General features: G+C 41.9%; 1 protein-coding gene across 8 annotated transcripts in view; it reads left to right on the top strand.

The window, feature by feature from the left end:
• IL1RAPL2 (interleukin 1 receptor accessory protein like 2) overlaps positions 1–19908 on the top strand; it is a 372128-nt gene that overhangs the window by 330639 nt on the left and 21581 nt on the right. For all 8 annotated transcript variants that reach the window (XM_057425174.1, XM_057425177.1, XM_057425171.1 and 5 more), the window contains one exon: positions 14286–14415. In XM_057425174.1, coding sequence (XP_057281157.1) covers positions 14286–14415 — 130 coding nt within the window. The remainder of the gene's footprint in view (positions 1–14285; positions 14416–19908) is intronic.

Genomic DNA, 19908 nt, shown 5'->3' with positions numbered 1-19908 from the left:
ATTCAGCAACTCACTGGAAAAGAAATAAATAAACCCCAACTTGCTAGCAGAAAGAGCCACATTTTTGTGTGGAGCTGACTATTAAAGTGGGTTTCATTAGGGGGCTGAAGGGGGATGGGAGTGTCTGTGTAGCTAATTTGTTTGTCATTTGGGAATAATGAGTATTATTTGGTCTGTTTGGCTGATGACTACCTGAGGGATCCTGGTGGTCAGCACACTGTGAGGCACAAATACAATTCTGCAGGGGTCTGTGCTTGTTCTCGGAGCCGGGCTGTGAGCTAATCCTTGGTGAGAAATGGCACAGGTAAAGGTAGCACAGAAGCATGCATCTGTCCTTGCCTTCCCAAGGGATTTTTCAGGTGCTGCATCCGGTGCCATCTCCCTTTAGGCAGGCTTTCCATTGGAGATGAGTCCACTGCAGAGAAAAAGGTGCATCGTGACCATAATCTGCACAGTTCAGCAGAGGGAAATGTTGTTGAGAAATACTAGGCTGAAATGCAGTAGCAGCAGTATAGAAGGCAGAATATTAGAGGCCTCCAGTGAAATCCCAGAGTACATAAACTATACCCAGGAAAAGGAGCTTTGGATTCTTCACTAAGTCAGCACAGATGTAGTGATGGAGATGCAGCTTTAGGAAGGCTGAGTGGAACTGAGGGTTGAGGGGAGGAGAGTTCATTCCAGCCAATTCCTGACAAACTGCCCTGAGTTGCTGTCTTTTTCTGAGCTCCAGCCCAAGGAAGAATGAATCAGCTAAGGAAATAATTAAGGTTTTGACAGAGAAATGAACAAAATTAGATTCAGACACATTGGTTCTCTACAAGGTAGCACAGAAGATCGTTATCCAAACAGGGAAAATTTTACCTGGCCTTTTCTGTCTCTAATACTCAGCAGAATCAGTAGAGAAAAGATGTAGAGAAAAACCTCTCTGATTTTAAAGTGCAACAGCCCCCTCAGGGCAGCTGGCAACTCTTCAGAAGTACCACCCAGATCTGGGTGCCCTCTGCCAGTATTCCTCTGGGCATTGGAGTGGGAAATAACAGCGAAGCGCTGCCATGTTCACATCACCCTGTGCATGGAGCAGTAGTGGCTTCCCTGAATTTGAAAATCCATTCTGGACTACAGCAGGTTTCTTCTGTTGTATTTGTCTCTGCTTTGTATTGCTACATGAGCTTTCAAGAACATATGCAGCATCCTTTTCAAACTCCTTACAAGAAACATTCACAAGGCTTTGAGAGGAGGCATTTGCTGCAGCCTGTAACCAGGTGCAGGCACAGCTCCATTTAGTGCTCTGTGAGGTAGCAGATGCACATCTCTAAAGGCCAGTCCTTTCGTCTTGCTCCTACACATCTGTGCGTGATAAGACCATCACACTTCGAGATGATCACAAATTACCTGGGTCCTTGCTTCATTTTAAATAGTGGACGGAGCTTTCTCAAGGGAAGGAAGAGCAAGTCTGTAACCTTCTCTGGTTAATTCAGAGGTGAAGGCCATGTAAAGCTTTCTGGCACTAGAAAAAAAGCTCAAATGAGAATCTTGATACTGATGTGGCCATGGTTTCACATTGGCTCTTGTAGGCAGCTGTTTAATTTCCTTTTCAGCGCTAGCTCAGCTAAGGAAAGAGATAAGCAATAAAGAGCAAAGCTTTTCTATCCAGGGGGTTATTTTAAGATCCTGCTCTGAGCTCCTAAGATACTGCCTTATATCCAAACACTACTGTGGGCAAGACACAAGGCAGGGGGTATTCTGAAGCTCCAGGAATGTATGAAATAAAAGTTGCTTTCTGTGGGAGCTGGCTTTGTGTGCCAAGTGCTCTTGTACGGCTGCTCACAGTGTGCTGAAGTAAAGGGCAGGCTTGAGCTCTTACCTGGGTCAGGAAGTAGCTCACTCATGCATGGCCTGCTGTGCATAACAAGAGTGACGGCCCTGCCCACATGGTAGACAGAGGGCTCCTGTTTCCTGAATCTTTTTTGTTTTTGAATATCAGACTTTCTTTTCAAGATCAACCACTAGGTTCACACTAAATTCTGAGGAGGTTGTCCTGAATTAACTCATCGCATGGCTTTCCTGAGCAGGACATGTTCACACTGGGTTCTCCGCAGCAAGGCAATATATCTTCGCTCTTCTCAATGTATTTCAGATTCGTAGCATTCTATGAGTCTTGAGAAGACATGACATCCCTCTTCACAAGAGGGTGTGTGTGCATGTCTTTATTGTTACGGTTTGGGTTTTTATTCTTTCAAAAAGCTTTCTTATCCTTGCATTTGCTCTGCACAACACACTGATGTTTGAGGACCTGTTGGTGCCATTGCTTTAGCTTTGGGGAATCCACAGTCAGTCAATGTGGCCACATGGGGAAATCCCCAGGGCAGTGGGACCAGCCTTGGGGTGAATCTGTGCTCCACTCTTTCCCAGTGTAGTCCCACAAGCATGTGAAATGTGGGTTTTGCTGCTGGCAGAAAGCAGGGTAAAGTACCTGGTACCATCCAGAGAGGTCTGTATCTATAGCTTGCTCTGGTGACAGTTGTCCCCCACAAAAGCTGGCCCCTGCTCCTCTGATGCTGTGAGGAAAAGTCAGCATTATTCTCCTTCAGTGGTGCCCTGCTGTGATATGGAGAAGGCCAGGGTTCGTCCTTGCTGAGACATCTTCCTTCCTTTTTTACCCAGTGTTTTGCAATCCTTGGATGATTTCCCTGCTAAATCGTGAAATTCCCACTTTTCTGTCAGCATGTGATGTCTCATCACCATGAATTTAAACAGGGTAGCTCCCTTCTGCAGGAGTTTCTGCTTGGGCCAGCAAAGTGTTTTTGATTTTTGTAGTCTTTTGAATCAGCATCGCTCAGCAGTGCTGGGAATAAGGGTGAATCCAGTAGATTTGGGGAAGGTGAAACCATGGGCTATGCCTTCACTGTGTGTAAATATCCAGGGGAGGGAAGTGATGGGGCAGGCTTTAGGAATTCTGAGTTACAGACTTCATGGTTTGACACTCACGTAAGGAAAATTGAGATTATTAGACTCCTGTGCAACTGAAATTCCATTTAATGTGTGGTTAATGTGAGTGCTATGGGCTGAATGCAACGCAAGAGGCTTAGGGTACATCTGAGTCCTCACTGCTAATAGGTTTAGGGCAATTAGTCTATTGACTTCTGTAAATCACATCTGTCAGAGAAAAAAATCCAAGGTCATTTTCAGTGTGGCACTTACCCGAACTGATAGATCATGGCTCAAATAACTGAGCACAAGGGGATGCCACTGTATCTCTTTAGGAAGGAATACTTTTAAGCCTGAGAAGTTGTTATAAAATTTCTTATGATCCTTACATCTTTAAGTGCTTGCTAAATTCGTGCACCCAAGATACAAGTCCCTGTTTTAAGTCTTGTGTATTGGTTAAAAGGTTCTTAAACCAAGGTGGTGTGGGGATTTTTGGGGGGAGAGGACACAACAAGCAAACAAACAGAACTGATGTAAAACAGTGAGAGTTTTCTGTAGGATTGTCTTTTTTTTAAATACTATCCATCCTGTTTCGGGTTTATATCTTCTTTTTTTTTTTTTTTTACCACTAAAAGAGGCATATAAATAATGTGTCCTTTAGTTTGACAAGTTAGAAGTAGTTAAACTTCCTTGTAAATTCCTAATATGACAGCTGATAAACTATATTGATCCACTCAATAAGCAAAATACAGGTTCTGTTTATGAAACTGTGTTTTACTTTCCTACTCTCCCTGAATATTATCTATAAATTTAAGTAAATAATAAATGGGAATTATTTACTGGAATTAGCATGGAGAAAATGTTGTTCTGTGGTTGTTGTTTTTCTTTTTTAATCTTTTTCATAAACACAGTCTTTATATCTCACTGTTCCCCTTACACAGCATAGCCCTTAAAGACGTGCTTAAATTCAATCAACAGGGAACCCTCTCCCTATTCAGCAAAAGGTTTGAGCATTTCCTGAGGTTTAAGCACATCAGTCAGTTGTAGATCCTCATGTGAGTACAAGCTGATCCTGGTTGGTCCCATTGCGCAGGGAAAGTGGGGAACTTGCGTCATCACAAGTCTTAGCAAGTCTTGTTCCCTGTGAATGAGAGGCCACCTGTGTAACTGAGGCCAAGTGAGGTGACAGTTGTGGTTCCATTCAGTATCATAGATGACTGACATCTGTCTTTTCATCCCCTTGACCAGGATCCAGCACTGCTTTTGATTTATTATAGGAAGAGGTGACAGTTGTGGTTCCATTCAGTATCAGAGGTGACTGACATCTGTCTTTTCATCCCCTTGACCAGGATCCAGCACTGCTTTTGATTTGTTATAGGAAGGTTAGGAAAGCTGGATAAATAAGAAGGTTGCAACAGTTACTGCCTCTGGAGTCAGGCCTCTTTCCTTAGCCCTGCCATCCCATTCTTCTGCATGGGAGCATGACAGCAGAGAGAGGAAAAGACTTAGCTAACATCAGAATATGTGCAGCAAGGAGGTATTCTGGACTTTGTTAGTGACACTAAAGTTTCTGGCCCTACATACCTGCTGCAGGGCGCTATGGAGATATTTGGCAAGCTGTTCAGAGAGAATTAGGTTTTCCTTACATCTTTGTACAAAACTGATGTAAGTAGGAAGGCCTCAGCAGTCCAGCTGCTGTTGGATCCGCTTCAAAAGCTTGGGTCAACTGATGTTTTATACCATCTAGCTTGGAGGTTTAGTTTATACCATTTCCATAAATTAGTGAATTCTGAGAAAATTGCCAGGCAAAAGTTAATGGCTGCTGGAGACAGCAATTTGCAGGTGATAATGGTACATAATGGTCCTTTAGCTCTGTCTGGCCACCTCTCCTGCCAGTGAGGTGCTCATTGACCTAATGACACTGCTGCCAGCATACATCAGGCCTTAGCCTGAGCTGGGCTAGCAAAAATCTGAGCAGCAGTTAGATGAACAGTCACAAACTGAGTATGAAAATACCCCAGCTGACCACTTATATTCAAGCATACATTAATTTCAGAAAGTGTCACTTTGTTCATAGGGCAAGACATCCTCAGCATGAATTCTAAGTTCACATTTCCTTTGTCCTTTCTAAGTGAAGAAGAAGTATCCATTCTGTAGTCATGGTTTTAAGAAGTTTTATCACTTGCTTAAAAATCAACACAGAAGTTGAAGAGGTTTAGCATAATTTCTTTAGTCTGTTGCAGCTTGCAGCTGGTTTCCTTAGCAACCTCTGCCTATAGATGGGAACTCACTAAGATGTACAACTGGATATCCATTACATACTCATGTGAGTAGGGTTCAGAATTTGGTCACATTGATACTAGCACGTGTTGGTTAGGTTGGTCCCTTCATGCACTTTTTCACATGAAGCCAGATTACTCTCTAGAAAGAGATGCTCGCTTTCCTCCTCTTTCTCCCCTGAGAGAAAAGATCAGTATGTTCATGCTCAGGAAACTGAAATGCGAGACATGAATGTCCATAGGACATTTTATGCAGGGCCTAGTTGAAGAGTCTGAAAGTCCTGAAGTTGGCAAGAAGCAGCAATGTATAGGATAGAACCCTGCCTTCCCCTTAAGCCAGCAGATTGCTGGGAGCAGACAGGAGCATCTCTTCGTGGTCCACCTCTCTGTAGCTCAAACAAATGGTTGGCTGTTCCCCTTCTCACCATGGGACAGTGATCCAAGAAAGCAAGCATCCCTCTGAATAGTTTTTCCTTTCCTGTTCTTGGAGAAACGCACCTGTGTGTTGCCACCTATCTTGGCCACACTAAAAGTGATATTAGAATAAAGTGAAATGATTGCTGTGACACTATGGGGCCATACCTATGCCCTCGCTATAGCAAGGTGGTTTGCTCCATCTCACTCCTTGCTTAGTTCACCTTAGTCTGGATGTTGCTGCTTTGTTGCCGTTGGACTGCCGCAGCCCTTGGAACCCTCCCTCCAAGGGGACGTTTTTCAAGTACCTGCAGGGTATTTCTCTTAAATAATATTTCTATATCTCAAAGTGCACAGAAATGAGATTTTCAGAAGGACCTCAGCATTGAGCACAACTTAAAGTCAGCACAAGGCATCTGTCAAACTGCTTCTGGAAATCCCACTAAGCATCCGTCTTCATTGTAGGTAGATAACTGAAAAGCTGAAATCCTTGACTTTCAGTTGCACCTGAGCTCCCAGTGACTAAAACTTCAAATGTTGACCCCAAGGCAGTTCTGAAAAAGAAATAAAGGATTTTAGAGGATTTAGGTGAGGTTTACTTTGACAGGGGTTGGGATGTTTTTCTAGGAGTGTTTTGGAAGAAAGTTGCTCTAGGAGATTTTGCCTTGATTGATTCATTTTCAGAACATCTGATAACTTTTTATCAGCAACATTTCAGCTTTATGTGTATTTTAGTTTTGTTTTTCTCTTCTTTTGAGAACAGCAGTCAATATCCAAGCCTACAAGCAGCACTTGCAGTAGGTCATGATTGTGTACTTTAAATTAGACGTGGTTGAGGCTGCATGGAATGAGAGCAAAGGCATTGACTTGTGTTCTTGGTAACAAATGAGAGGCTTAGTTGCTTTGTTTCATGTATGGAATTCTCCTGCTTGCTTTTAGTGGTTTTGATTGGGGTTTTTTTGGGTTTTTTTTTTTGCTACTTCTATATGCCATTTGCTCACTTGAGTGAGACAGAAAAGCACAAATACCCTGTGGCTGTGTGTATTGTGATGTCTCAGGGCATAAGAAATAAGAGCAGAGCAAGAAAGAAAGTTAGAACTAAGATCATAAATGACAGAGGACAAAACAAGACCTAAAAATCTTTTGCATCTTTCTTGTTGTCGTGGTTTAAACCCAGTCAGGCAACTCGTTCACTCACTTCCCCCCCCTTTCTTGCCCTCCCCCTGCTCCCGGAGGGACGGAGAGGAGAATCGAAAAGAATGCAACTCCCACGGGTTGAGATAAGAACAGTTTAGTAACTAAGGTATAACACAGATCACTACTGCTACCACCAGTGATAATAATGATAAAGGAAATAACAAGGGAAGAGAATACAACACCTCAGCACCAGCCAACCGATCACTCGCCCCCCAAGCCCGACCAAGCTCCGACCGATACCTCCTCCAACCCTGCAGTCTCCCAGCCCTTCCGGCTAACTCCCAGTTACATCCTGGGCATGACGTGCTGTGGTATGGAATACCTCTTTGGTCAGTTTGGGTCAGGTGTCCTGTCTCTGCTTCCTCCTGGCTTCCCCTCCTCCCTGGCAGAGCATGAGGCTCACAAAGTCCTTGGCCAGACAAAAACATCGCTATCAGCTCTGTTCCCGAGCTGAAAGTCAAAACACAGCACTGCACCAGCTACCAAGGAGGAGAAACATGACTGCTACTGCTGAACCCAGGACACTTGTCAAAGTTTTTACTGGGCTGTTTATTGTTGCCGAAGGTTTGTCTTAGTTGAAAAGTTCTTGTATGAGTGAAGAGCCAACTTGATTTTACATAGACATCTATTTTCCCTACATATCAATACAGCTTGCAGAATATGGTGGTAGTGGCTAGCGCATGCTCTTCATAGCACAGGGCCTTACTGAAGGGAAGAGCACCTCCTTTAGTCTGTTTCTTTGCAGAAACTTGGAGAATAAAACAATCAAGTAATACGTGTATGTATGTGTGTGTTTTAAATGCTCTTAAACTGATTTGAACTGTCTGGAGGCTAGTTAGGCCTTATTAAAGCAAAAGCAGTCGTTGTTGCTATCCAAAGCAGGTTTCTTGATTTTCCTTCAAGTTCATGAATTCCTGTCTGATCTTTAATTATGCAGATACTTGGAAAGGATCATAGCCAGTCATGAATCTACTGGCTGCTGGAATAGAGTTTGGAAACATTGTAGGATTCGCTGGGGTGGTTTTTTTGTTTGTTTGTTTTTTGTTTTTTTTTTTGTCATGGAAAATAATTTGAGTATGTTTTATTTTCACTGGATCCAGTAGTGCTCAAACCAGTCACTGATCTCCATGAGACTTTCACCTAAGTGAGGTAACATACAGCACACAGCTTAGGTACATGTTCTATAGCCAAGTGAAAGAGGAGGAAAATGAAGCCCGCAGAGTAATTAGCACTGACTTTATAAATCTTGTTGTACTAAACAAAACATAGAACCTTTGTCAAGTAATGCTGGGAAATGGCCAGCGAAAAATACAGGGGGGGGAGGTGATAATGTACCTGAGGCTTTTGTGGCTTTTTGTAGCTTTGTCTAAATTCAGGAGTGGGTACATCTGTGGAGAGTTTCAGTGCTGCCTTAGCAGATCATAGAAGAGATGCTGAAGACCGTGATGCTGTGAAGTGGTACTGAAGACCCTTGATCTGTGCCGAGAGGGGCTGACAGGTGCTCAGCTGTGCTGGGTCACGTAAGCAAACACCGTGAGCGAGTGCCTCCTGGCTCCTTCAGGAGGCTCCCCTGTGGCGGATGAGCTCTCGGCAGAGGTCTGGAGCTCAGCAGCTCAGCCCCGGGCTTTGGCTCTCGCGTTGCAAGAACGGCCCCGAGTGGGAGCTGTTTGCTGCCTTTGCCGTGTTCGCAGGCCCAGCAGCAGCTCAGCCCGACGTGCAGCACCAGCCTCGAGTCATACCCAAGGTTTGGCTTGGGCTGCACCACCTCAGTGTGCTTTTGGGTTCTGCCCGTTGTTGCTGAGCACAGGAGAACAGCTAAGGATGTCCTTGCAACGGACTTTGGGAAAATTGACATTGTCTGCAAAGGAGATAGAAGCTACCACACACACAGATTGTTTTTCATGAGTCAAGGTCTGTGCTGCCCCTGGCATTTGTTTTGTGGATAAATTGCAGGTGTAAGCTCTGTCTCCCGTATCTTTTTATCCAGGATGTCCTTCTGAAGGAAAAGGAAACGTGTTCTTTACTTCACGGTTGTATACAATCCTTCCTGCCTTGCCAGGAGAATTTAAATAGCTCTGTTGCTCTTTGACCAGTTTCTAGCACTTGTAAAGCACATTAGAACAATAATGTTCTTGTCAGTGACATGGTGATTTGCCTTGCAAACCTTATAGCCTGGAAAGTCAGATTCAATTCTGCAGACACCCTGTAGAATACGCTTACTGAGATGTGATAAGTAACCTGCTTTTCTGGTCCTCTGCCTCAGCAAACTGAAGAAAGCAAGCCCATGAAGTGCCTGCACAACATCTGCATGTGTCAAGAGTGGGAATCTGTTCCTTTGCAAACACTTCTGTCTGTCAGTCTTATAGGGAAAGAGACACAAGCACCATTATTGGAGAGGACCTACATGATGCATGCACATCAGTAAGAGAGAATTGGAGTGACGGAATGATATTTTGGTGGCAACAGTGCACTTGTCTTTCCTTCTACGTGTATACAGTATCCAGCCCTGGCATAGGTAAAAGTAATGATATTACAGTCAGTGGTATTAACACCCAGGTGGAGATGAAGTTGTAAATCCAACTAGCAACATGTGCAGGATTGACTTGATGTTGCTTGATGCAAAAGGAGGTCTTCCTTTGACACTGTCAGTCAGTTCTGCCAGTAGCTTGGCAAGATCATCTCCTTCAATTCAGGCTTGTTCAGAATGGTGGTGTATCTGGCACAAAAATGTGAAGGGATTGGACAACCCATTGATGTTTCAAGCCAGAGGGGAAAACCACCCAAGGATTCATAGATTACTTTGGCTGTTTGATGGTTTTGCTCTGGGATTATTTGCTCCATAAGTGAAAGCCTGATTTACTGCAAGAACAGAGCACCAGAATGTGGACATCAGAGAATCTGAATTCTGTGTTGCACCCTTGAGTGAATGCTCACAGATAAGCAAAAAAATGTAGCTACTTGTGCAAAATGACTGAAAACAAACAAATAATCAAACTGTATTAAAAAAAAAATGCCTGAAAACATGCCTTGGTGTTAGCCAGATCTTAGGATCTGTGAGCAGCTTTTGTCTTCCGTGCTGATCAGTCACGTAGCCTTGGCATCTAAGTTTTTAAAAGACTGAACAACTATTTTAAGCTTCATTTAGTCAGTGCTTGGAGCATGCCTCATTCAAGAGACACTGTGCTGCAGGATTTGTCATTCTCTTTCAAAACATGTCAGACCCGCAGTAAGCACATTCAGAATCGTGCCTGACAACGTTCTGTTACAGACCCTTTTCCATCCTTAGCCAGTGCTCCTACTGCCACCAGGAAGCTATTTTGCTTGAATAATTGGATCTCTGTGCAGTTCTCATTTTCAGGAAAAAAAAAAAAAAAGATTATTGAAATGTATGGTAGAGTTCACACAGATATAGTGTGGAAATGGTCAGGTGAAAAATGTACAGTATGATTTAGCAGTAAAAGTCATCCCTATTGCCAGTGGTTGTGTCTTATCAGCTGGGAGTTGGCAAAAAGCCTGTGTGATTGACAGAGTAGGGAAGAAAGCTAAAGCAGAGATTCTGCTGGAACCTGAGGCTTTCCTGTGACAAGGTGACCCCAGCAAAGCAGTAGATTCCGTAATGTCTACAAGCAGGCTTTTCTACTTTCTTCTCTTGTTTCTTAAAACATTCTTCTCACTGTTGCTTCATTAGAAATCTCACTAATCATTTTCCCTGTTTCTCAGCAAATTAGTTTATTAATTAAAATTGCAACTGAAATGTGTATTTTATAAATGGAAAACTTTCAGGATGCCATTCATTCTAGGAACTTTGATGATGTTAATTAAATGATGCAAGGGGAATATTTCTTAATAAGAACAATTAGTAGTGGAACTGAAATGTCATGCAGAATATCAGTAATGATATGCAAAAGTTTGGCCTTACAGAAGATTAGTTGCTGGAGTTACTAATTGCCTGTTAGCTCCTTCTGCCTTGAACTGTGACTCAGTGTGATACCATATGGCTCAAAGCCAGCCCCAAAATCAGGACCTGCAAAGGACACTTTCCATGCTCAGTGCCTGTTTCTCCCCATATTCAAGAGAACATTTAGGATCCAGGGAATTCAGCTGCAGTTTCGGGATCTCAGTACTTGGGGGGGAAAATGCAGTGAGACATGCCATGTTCTCTTCTGGATAGAAATTGGTTGAAGTTCCCTGGAAACCAGTAGTCAGTCTGCAGCTGTGGACAGCTGTGCCTTGACATGGCACAAGAGGGGGAACCTCCCTTACATTCGTTACAGAGGCTTATTTGAGGAAGTAAAGTGTTTCTGCAAGGAAGAGTCTGTGTTCCCTTTTCTGCTTTTGTCCTGCTTCCAGAGTCACGAATCACAGTATCACACAGTATCACAGTATGCTAGAGATTGGAAGGGACCTCAAAAGATGATCTAGTCCAATCCCCCTGCCGGAGCAGGTACACCTAGATAAGGTTACACAGGAATGTGTCCAGGTGGGTTTTGAATGTCTCCAGGGAAGGAGACTCCACAACCTCCCTGGGCAGCCTGTTCCAGTGTTCCGTCACCCTCACTGAGAAGAAGTTTCTTGAATGATGAGTTACAAACCAGAAGCTGCTTCAGAGAGCTACAGAAGAGCATGATGTCCTTACCAGCATGTGTGAGAGTTTGGGTTTGAATAGGACCTTGAAGTGTCATCAAGCCCCGAGCTCTTTCCACCCCAGAACAGATCAGCTCAGATCTGTGCATCGTCTCAGACATGCATCATTCTGCTACTGAGATAAAAGATAGCTGTTCCATGTGAAACAGCTACATATTCCTCCCTCTGATCAGTGATTGGCTTGCAGATGAGCTGAACTGTGGGTTTTTCAAAATCTGGCCAGTCCCAGATTTTGAGCTGAAAACGCTAATTCACTCTGGTTTTCCCACCAGGTTTCCCTTGGTGGCAAAGATGGGAAATGGATTTGCCCAGGCATGTTCACAGCATGCAGGCTGTCACAGTAAAGTCTACTGATGCCTTATATTGAGTTTGTTTATTACAGAAGCTGTGTACCAACAGCTGGGTGGTTTTTTTTTTAGGTTTTCCTGTTTGTATAGAAAACTTATTTCTTCAGATCAGACGCATTGCCTCAGGATATTTACTCTGCATGTATAGAAATCTTACACTCACCTTGGAATATTTTCCTTTCTTCAGGGTTGGTTTTTTAAGTAAAAACTCCTGGTTTGAGGAAGAGCACACCCTGTAATATATTTTGCCTGTAGCACTTAGTGCCCAGCATGGTATGCCAGGAAAAAGGCACATACTGTCAGTCTTGATAGGCCACATCTAGCTCTCTCCTTTTTTCAGGTTGCTACACTTGTCTATTTCCATTAAAATCAGACAAGGACTGAGCAGCCACATGCTAGGGATCACCAAGTGGTATTTAAGCAAATGTGTAACATGACTCTGAGGCAAGTGGCACAAAACACCTCACGTTACATCGTCATTCAGCACTTTAGAAGAACATGAGATGGAAACAGCCTGAGGCTCCAATTTTCCCTTCCCACCATGGAGGGCACCCAGCACCTCACAAGGCTGGGTGAGTGGGTTAGGAGCAGAAGGAAACAGAGTTCTGCTATATCATCTTGTAGTGGAACTAAATACCTGCCTAGAAGTGTTTCTGCCTCTTCATCAGTTAGTGAAGTTTGGAACTTTCTTATGATGGTGGTCAGTGTTGTGGGTGTACAGATAACTGTGAATGTCCCCTATTCTTATATTTGGGATGTTTGAGCTGGTTGTGTATAATCTGTCAGCATCAGCATGTGTTCAGTGGCCAGCTGTGGTACCAGAGTTCATGGTGAATGTGGAGATAATGAAAGAGTCTGTAAAACATTTTCAGGATAAACATTTTCCATTTTTGTCTTCTGCTATTTAAGAAACAGACTGAAGTGCAGTCTTTAAACCTTTTCTTGCTGTATCCTAGTGTTTCAAAAGGACTTGTAATTTTGGATCTTGACTTGGAAGGAATTTAAAGGCGTCTGATTTTCAGTGGCTGGGAGTGCTGCACTTCCTGTCTAATCAGACTCTTTTGACATGTCTTAAATTGGGCACTGAAATAATGGATAGTGCGATTAGTTGACTTAGGACACCTCTATGAGGGTTTAGGCAAAGATGCTTTGACACACAGCTCAGATATGCTCCAAGTGCGCCCACAGCAAGTTATCACTTTTGAGCAGACAAGAGGTAGCTGAGTAGGGCACCGTAAGACAATCAGGTGAAACCATTAGCCCGTGCTCAACCAAGTGAGGTGCTCCAAATGACTAGCCCTTTTTGAAGAGTATAGGCCCGTTCGGTTTCAGCGTCAAAAGAGTCTCCTGCTGACACTGAGAATGGCTGGCATAATAAACCATCTCTTCCAAATACAGTAAAATGCATTAGGATGACTTTTCATGCTTGATCCAAGTGCTGGAAGATTCAGCAGGTGTCTCCACTGATGCTAAATGAAGTCTATCCTCCCATTTAAGTTGGTGACTCTACAGCTGCTTTGTAACCTGGACCACCTATGCTATAAAGAACAGACAAAGAGAAGTGGGTGCAGCAGCTGTATTTGCATACTGAGGGAATAGGCATGGTTCTTCTGCATTTCCTGGCTTCTTTGAGGGGTTTTTGTTCTTTTATTTTTTGTCTTCTGCAGGCAGACAACCATCTGTCCTGGCATTGTAAGCACAGTCCTGAACTAGCTAGTACATCTAAAGCTGTAGCCAAACAAAATACATCTAAATGCTGAATTCTTGGAGAGAAAAGAAATCTGATTGGTTTCCAAGTTTTATTTTCTTTCTTTTGGAAGTATTCTTGCAAAGCTGAAAGGAAGAGTTCTGTACTCTACTGCCTGAACACTATTGTTCTCTACTCTATTGCATTGAAGTTTGGTCCTTTGCCAAAGCCTATTGACAGTAGCATGAGTGTTGTTGGTGCTCACTGGCATCATATATTACTTGGGGATCTTTAAAAGCTCTCTGAACAGCTTACCAAGACTTCATTAGCATTTCATTTCTGTCTAAACAAGGAAGAAATTATTACTGTGTCTTTCCTGTGGGTGGATGGGCAACCATAAGCAAGTTTAGTGATTTATGTGCCGCTTAGGGCACACTCCCCAGTCTTGGTAGAGATCCCATGAGGCTGACAAAGAGATCATCTCTTTCTTTTTAACAATCAATCTGACATCACCTTATGTTGCCACCATTTCCATACTTTTTCATTGTTCATGTAGTATCTTTCTGGGAAAAAAACTGGAATTACAGATAACTTCAGTTTTATTTCACAGCTATTTCCTGTAGATGCAAATCAACATCAACAACCTATTTCCTATGGTTATTTTGGGTTTTTCTTTCCCTCCGATTTTAACTGGAGAGGTTTATCTGAGGTGCTGAGATTTCTCATAATTGTTTTCTCATTAGTAGCTCTGACAAAGTGTCTGACCCTCTCTTTTCTTCTTGTCCTCAGGAAACCCGCTGACTGTGGCCTGCAAAGCTTTCTTTGGATTCAGTGGAGAATCAGGCCCCATGATTTACTGGATGAAAGGGGAAAAATTCATAGAAGAATTAGAAGGTCACATTAGAGAAGGCGAAGTCAGGTACTTTTTGGAATATTTACTGCTAAAAACGTGGTATGTCCCAGAAGCCTCCTGGGTGTTTTTTTAAACAGGTTTTTAATTGAAAGTGGAAGTAGTTTTCTGTCTGAACAGTGATGAATGACCTGGGGCCAGGACAGCGTGAGTTGCTTGCTTGCCTTTCTAGTGAATAAACTCTAAAGACGTAGAAGCTATCTGTGTGCCTGAAAATCTGTTATCAAATTGCCCTGATGGTAGCTGAGTCTTCCCTTGAGTGTTCTGGGATTTGATTCACCCCTGCGTGGAAACTATGCTGTCCACTACAGCTGCCCCTTGTGGCAGTCCTTGGCAAGATAACTTTCATTTTAGCATCAGTGTTAATCTTAAAGATGAATGGCCTCCTGTCAAAGTCACCATACTTTTTCTCTTCTACTGAATGTGTTGTCTGCCTGTGATACAGCTCTCAGTATGCCTTAACCAGGGCTTTCAAAAGGCAGCTTTTGTTCCTCCATGCTTATCACTTAAAGGAGAGAAGGAAGTGGCTGTGTAAGGATGTCCAACATCCAAGTTGTGCTTGGCTTCTTCCAGATGCTGATTATCTTTTGCTGTACCAGTTGTAAAGAAAACAAACACTTGTATCTGTGAACTTTCATGGAATTTGCACCTAATGGCATCTTCTTGTCTTCCTTGTTTAATAATTACCCGTTAGTCTTGAAGCAAAGACTAACCTATGGTTATACCATGGACAAGGCATTCCCAGCTCCTATAGACACAATGAATATAAATTATAAGGAAAGCCAAGGTCTTTGCACCTTCCATTGCACTTTTTTTTTTGTCTCATTTCTGAGTTGTTTGTTTCTTGTAAAAGTGATTTTGGAGAGCAGGCAGATTCTTTTGCTTTATTACTGGATTAATAACTTGAAGTTCAGTCATTTAGCCACTAGTTATTAAGATGCACTGAAATAACCAACCTAACATTGCAGTTCAGTTGCATACAGATGAAATTGATCATATATTGCCAGAACGGCTTTAAGTGTACAATCCTCTTTTGGACTTCTGACCACAAAATACAATTACTGGAAACTTCTGCCATTGCAAGTCATCCGCATTTAACGACATTATGTCCTCTTTGGTGTATCTATATCAACAGTGATTTTGGTCATGTTCTTCCTCTGCGTCGGAAGGACAGTTTGAGGTTTGTATTTAAAGAGCTTGCCAGCTTTAACACAGTTCAAAACTTTAGCTTTGTGTGCATTTATTAGTGCAATTGAGTTTGAAAAAGCTGTATTTGTCCTCCATTATGCCATCTCATTACACATTCATGTATCATTTTGCAACACCTTTTTCTCACTCTTAAAATGCTTTGACTCAGTTTACAGACACGTTGCAATTCAGTGAATCTTCTCTTTGACAAAGTTACTTACCATGTACCTAATCTCCTGTGCACCACAGCCAGCATTAGAGCAGAGCATTTACCAAAATCTACTGTATCATTACCAGCAGTGCCACAGTCCACCCCCCTCTCTCTTTTTTTTTTTTTTCATTTAGAAGTAGCTATGGCAACTGCAGTAGTAACTTTCTGCAGATTTTTTGTTCATAGTAACAGCTTTTGCTCATGTGGGCCATTACAGGTTTGCTGCTTCAGGGAAACTAAGCAGCCCTAACTGTTCTGTCAGCGCCCTGAGCCAGCACAAGCCTTTCACCCAGTCCTATTTATCGATGGATTTCTAAACATGACATGTATGTTTCAAATTCGATGAAACAAGGTGAACTTGATGGTTAGATGCTTTTCCCATCAGTTTGCTTCTGTGGGGAAACCAGCATGTTTCTGTTAATGTTGAGAAACCCCCAAGTAATTGGGAATGGTTACGCCCAGACCAAGATACTCTGTGGATTGTTCCTTTGGCAGATAGCTAACATTTTAACTCTGCTTTCCCTGTCTTAAATTAGTACACAGATTTAGTAGTACTCTGAATTTTTGGTGCTGTCCTTACCCTGGACTGGCCCCATCCATTATATCACTGGATTTGCTGTATATGATGAGAGTGCAGGTTTGCAGATCAGTGCAGTTTGGGAGTACAAAACATCCATCCCTAGTTTGCATCCCATAGCATGCATAGTTGGCAGTCAATTAGTGTGCTGTTACGAAAGCACTGAAATAAGGATGCAATTGCACTCAGTGACTTGAGCATTTCTGTTAAACCCATGGAACTGATTTTTTGGTAAGCAGACTTCACCATGAGTAATAAATGTATAGCTCTGAGCTCCTTGTTATTTATTAGACCTTGTTACAGAGCCTCATAATAAAAAATAACTAATCAGCACTGCAGGACTCAGAGGCAATACCCCCACACACACACACACCTGCCTCTTTGCTTTCCCTAGAATTAAAATCTCCAAATGTTAGAAATGAACAGGGGGAAAAGGAGAAAGAGACCTTGCCTACCAGGTGTGGTTTTCACAGCAGTAATAAAAATGTCATCTAAATCAAACCAGCGCTATTAAAGAAGGAATCAGAGTCTTTAAGCCTGTCTGCATGGTTGTCAGTTGAACCTAATTATCAAAGGAGCTCACAGCAGATTCCAACACTCTCTCTGCCGTGGCAAAGAAGTATTTTCAGGCATAAATCTTACTCTCCCAGCCACCTGTGAGTTGGTTCTTTTTCTTCTTCAGGCAACACTGCAGAACAGTTTGCAGGTGTCTCATAACGCTCAGCTTGTAGAATATGTTTGTCGTTGTTTTTTCTTCTCCATTTTTAAAGTAGAAATAGTCTTATTTGTTCTGGAGGCATGGAAAGAAGTGAATGGAGACATTTTGAACTTCAGCCTTATTTTTTCCTGCTGGTTAATTTGTCACCCACAGAAGTCAACTGATGGTCACAAAATGCTCAGACAAGATAAGGATGATGTATTCTGTTAGGAGGCGATGCTGAGGGAGGCAGGCAGAATTACTATCACTGCCTGGCTAATGTGCTGGGTTCATGGAAATGAAAGCCCTCTCCTGACAAGCTTCTACTACTCAAGTAGACAATTTCTGGACAGAGAATGAGAGACATAATGCAGGAAAGTGAGAGGGAGTGTTGTGTGCCATGTTGTTAGTTGAATTACTCTTTTTTGGAGAAGCACTTATGTACACACAGATCTGTCCTTTCATCTACAGACTATTATGAGGACTAGAAAGAAGGGACTAGAGTTCTTCTAGTCCAGATCTTTAACTATGTAAAGAATAAAAGTTTTCCTTTTGGGAAGTCCCAACTCACAGGTGGGTTAGTAAAGGTTTGGAATTCCCTGGTCTGAGAGACTCAGGGAAAGCTTTCCTATGGCCTTTACATTTGTGATCCCACAAGGCCTGAAAATTTCAGGAAAATGTGGTTTCAAAGGAAAAGTATTGGAGCTTCAGATTCAACTTAGTGCATAAATTGATTGGAAAAATCTGACAAAAGATTTGAAAAGTCTGAAACGTTGGATATTTTTCAAAGAAAACATTTTTATTCTGAAATGACATTTTCTTTAAATTAATATTTTCTTAACTGAAAAATAAGCAGTAGACAAAATGTTTTGTTTCAGATCAAATAAAATGCTTCAGCTTGAACAAAAGGAATTTTTTGTGTTTCACCCACCTCTTCTCTCTCTCCCTGCATGCTGTTTGCTGTGAGTTGTCAAGTGCCATTGATTTACCTGTGTATTAAATGATGTAATTGCTCTTACACTTTGTTCATCAAACCAGAAAAAAAAGAGCTATTATTTTCTCAACCTGTGGGAGCTGGCAAGTATCGGCAGTGTTGCTGGCAAAGTTCCCCCCAGCTCAGAAAGGCACAGAGATTCATCTTGTGTGTGTGCAACAAATGCTGCTGCAGCTTTAAGGTCGTACTTGTTGAAACTCCATTTCTTTTCTAACCCAAAAATGCTGTTCTTAGTGTTCTCTGAACCAGCTATGAAATGCATGCAGTTAAAGTCTGCACACATTAAAAAACTGTAGGTGATCAACTGTGTATTTCTGTGGCAATAATGAATCATTAGCTGCAGAGAACTGGTTAAAAGAAAAAAAAAAGAAAAAAGAGCAGGAATGAAAGGTTTGACAACCCTAAGAGCTTTCTACAATTTGCTACTACCATAACGCCTGAGTGTCTGTCAGCATTTTCATGATAGTTCCCATTTTGAAGAGTTCTCTTCCTGAAGATTACAATTAGCATGAAAATAACTGGGAAATATTCTCAGTCCAAATGCATATTCTTTTTTTATGAAAGCTTCTTTTTAGCTGATCCTGTATTATTTAAATTTAGGTTAAGGGTCGATTATTTTATTTTAAACAGATTCAGACTAATAGTTTATCTTAATTGTAATCTCTCTTCATTTTGTTCTATGTAAAGTATGCTGATTATAGTAAACACAAGACAATCATTCGCGGAGTGTTCCAGCTTAGTGTCCCAGATATCTTCTCTGTTAATGATTTTATTTGTTTCTTGCAGCATGATTTGTAAGCTGAAATTTGTGGAGCATATTGTTTACCAACAGAGAAGACTTTCCTGAGTTTAAAATATTTTACTATATATAGATAGAGACTATTAATAGGTAAATGAGAATTGATTTATCTGACCCCCAGTGATTTAGACTGATTTGAGTCTGCAAACAGATCAGGCTCTCTTGGGAGGTTTCTTTTCTGCCCAGAAATGATGCAAATTCAACCTTCTTTGCTTTATTTTCAGCACTTGGGCTTAGGGCCAGAATTAAAAAAAATGCAAAAATACACAATAAATGGCATTGAATTTGAAAAAAAAAAAAGAAAAGGATGCAGTTCAAGTTTCCAAATGCAACACATATGCCTGTTCTTAAGCTAACGTTTTTCACTTGCTTTTTTGCAAGTTACACATTCATAATGAAAGAGGCTGAATTGTGGATGCTCTAGTACCTGTTTGGAGTTTTGCCAGATCACCCAAGCCTATAAAGGGGATATCCTGTATGAAATTTTACTGTAAATATGTAGTTTACAGCAGTCAATCTTGCATTTTTGATTATCTGATGCAATGCCCTCATGCTTCACTTGTGATTTGTTTTCAGATTTGGAGTTCCATGTTTGTTATATGAAATTATGTACATAAGAAAATGTGTGTGTGCATTGGAAAACCCAAAACAACTTTGGTTTATAATAGAGAAGTTTGGCATTTGTTATTGAAAGATTTTAAACTCTCTGGGAGTAGTTTCCATCCAGTGCAATCAACACTCTGGTTAATCACTGTGTGGCCAATTGCCTCCCTTCAGTCTCCAGAGAAAATATTGCTGTACCCAGATCCTACTGCTTTCTTAGTGCTGTGCACTTACCTTTTCAGAGAAAAGACTCACTGACATATCACGTGCAATGGTGAGTTCACAGGCAACTGCAGTGGCATCACACGTTTTATGTCTACGCCCTTGCACATTATGCAGCAGTACACTAACAGGATCAAATGAATCTGGTAGATTTTACTTGATGCTACATTTCCTTGTTCAAAGGACCAGAAACTTTTCTTGAGCAACTGAT

Source organism: Pezoporus wallicus, unplaced genomic scaffold, assembly GCF_028554395.1.
Source record: "Pezoporus wallicus isolate ANWC-B61680 ecotype Strahan unplaced genomic scaffold, APGP_CSIRO_Pwel_v1 scaffold_6445, whole genome shotgun sequence".
In the NCBI taxonomy this organism is placed as follows: Eukaryota; Metazoa; Chordata; class Aves; order Psittaciformes; family Psittacidae; genus Pezoporus; species Pezoporus wallicus.
Note: the sequence above shows the minus strand (reverse complement) of the source record. Positions and strands in the feature narration are given on the sequence as shown.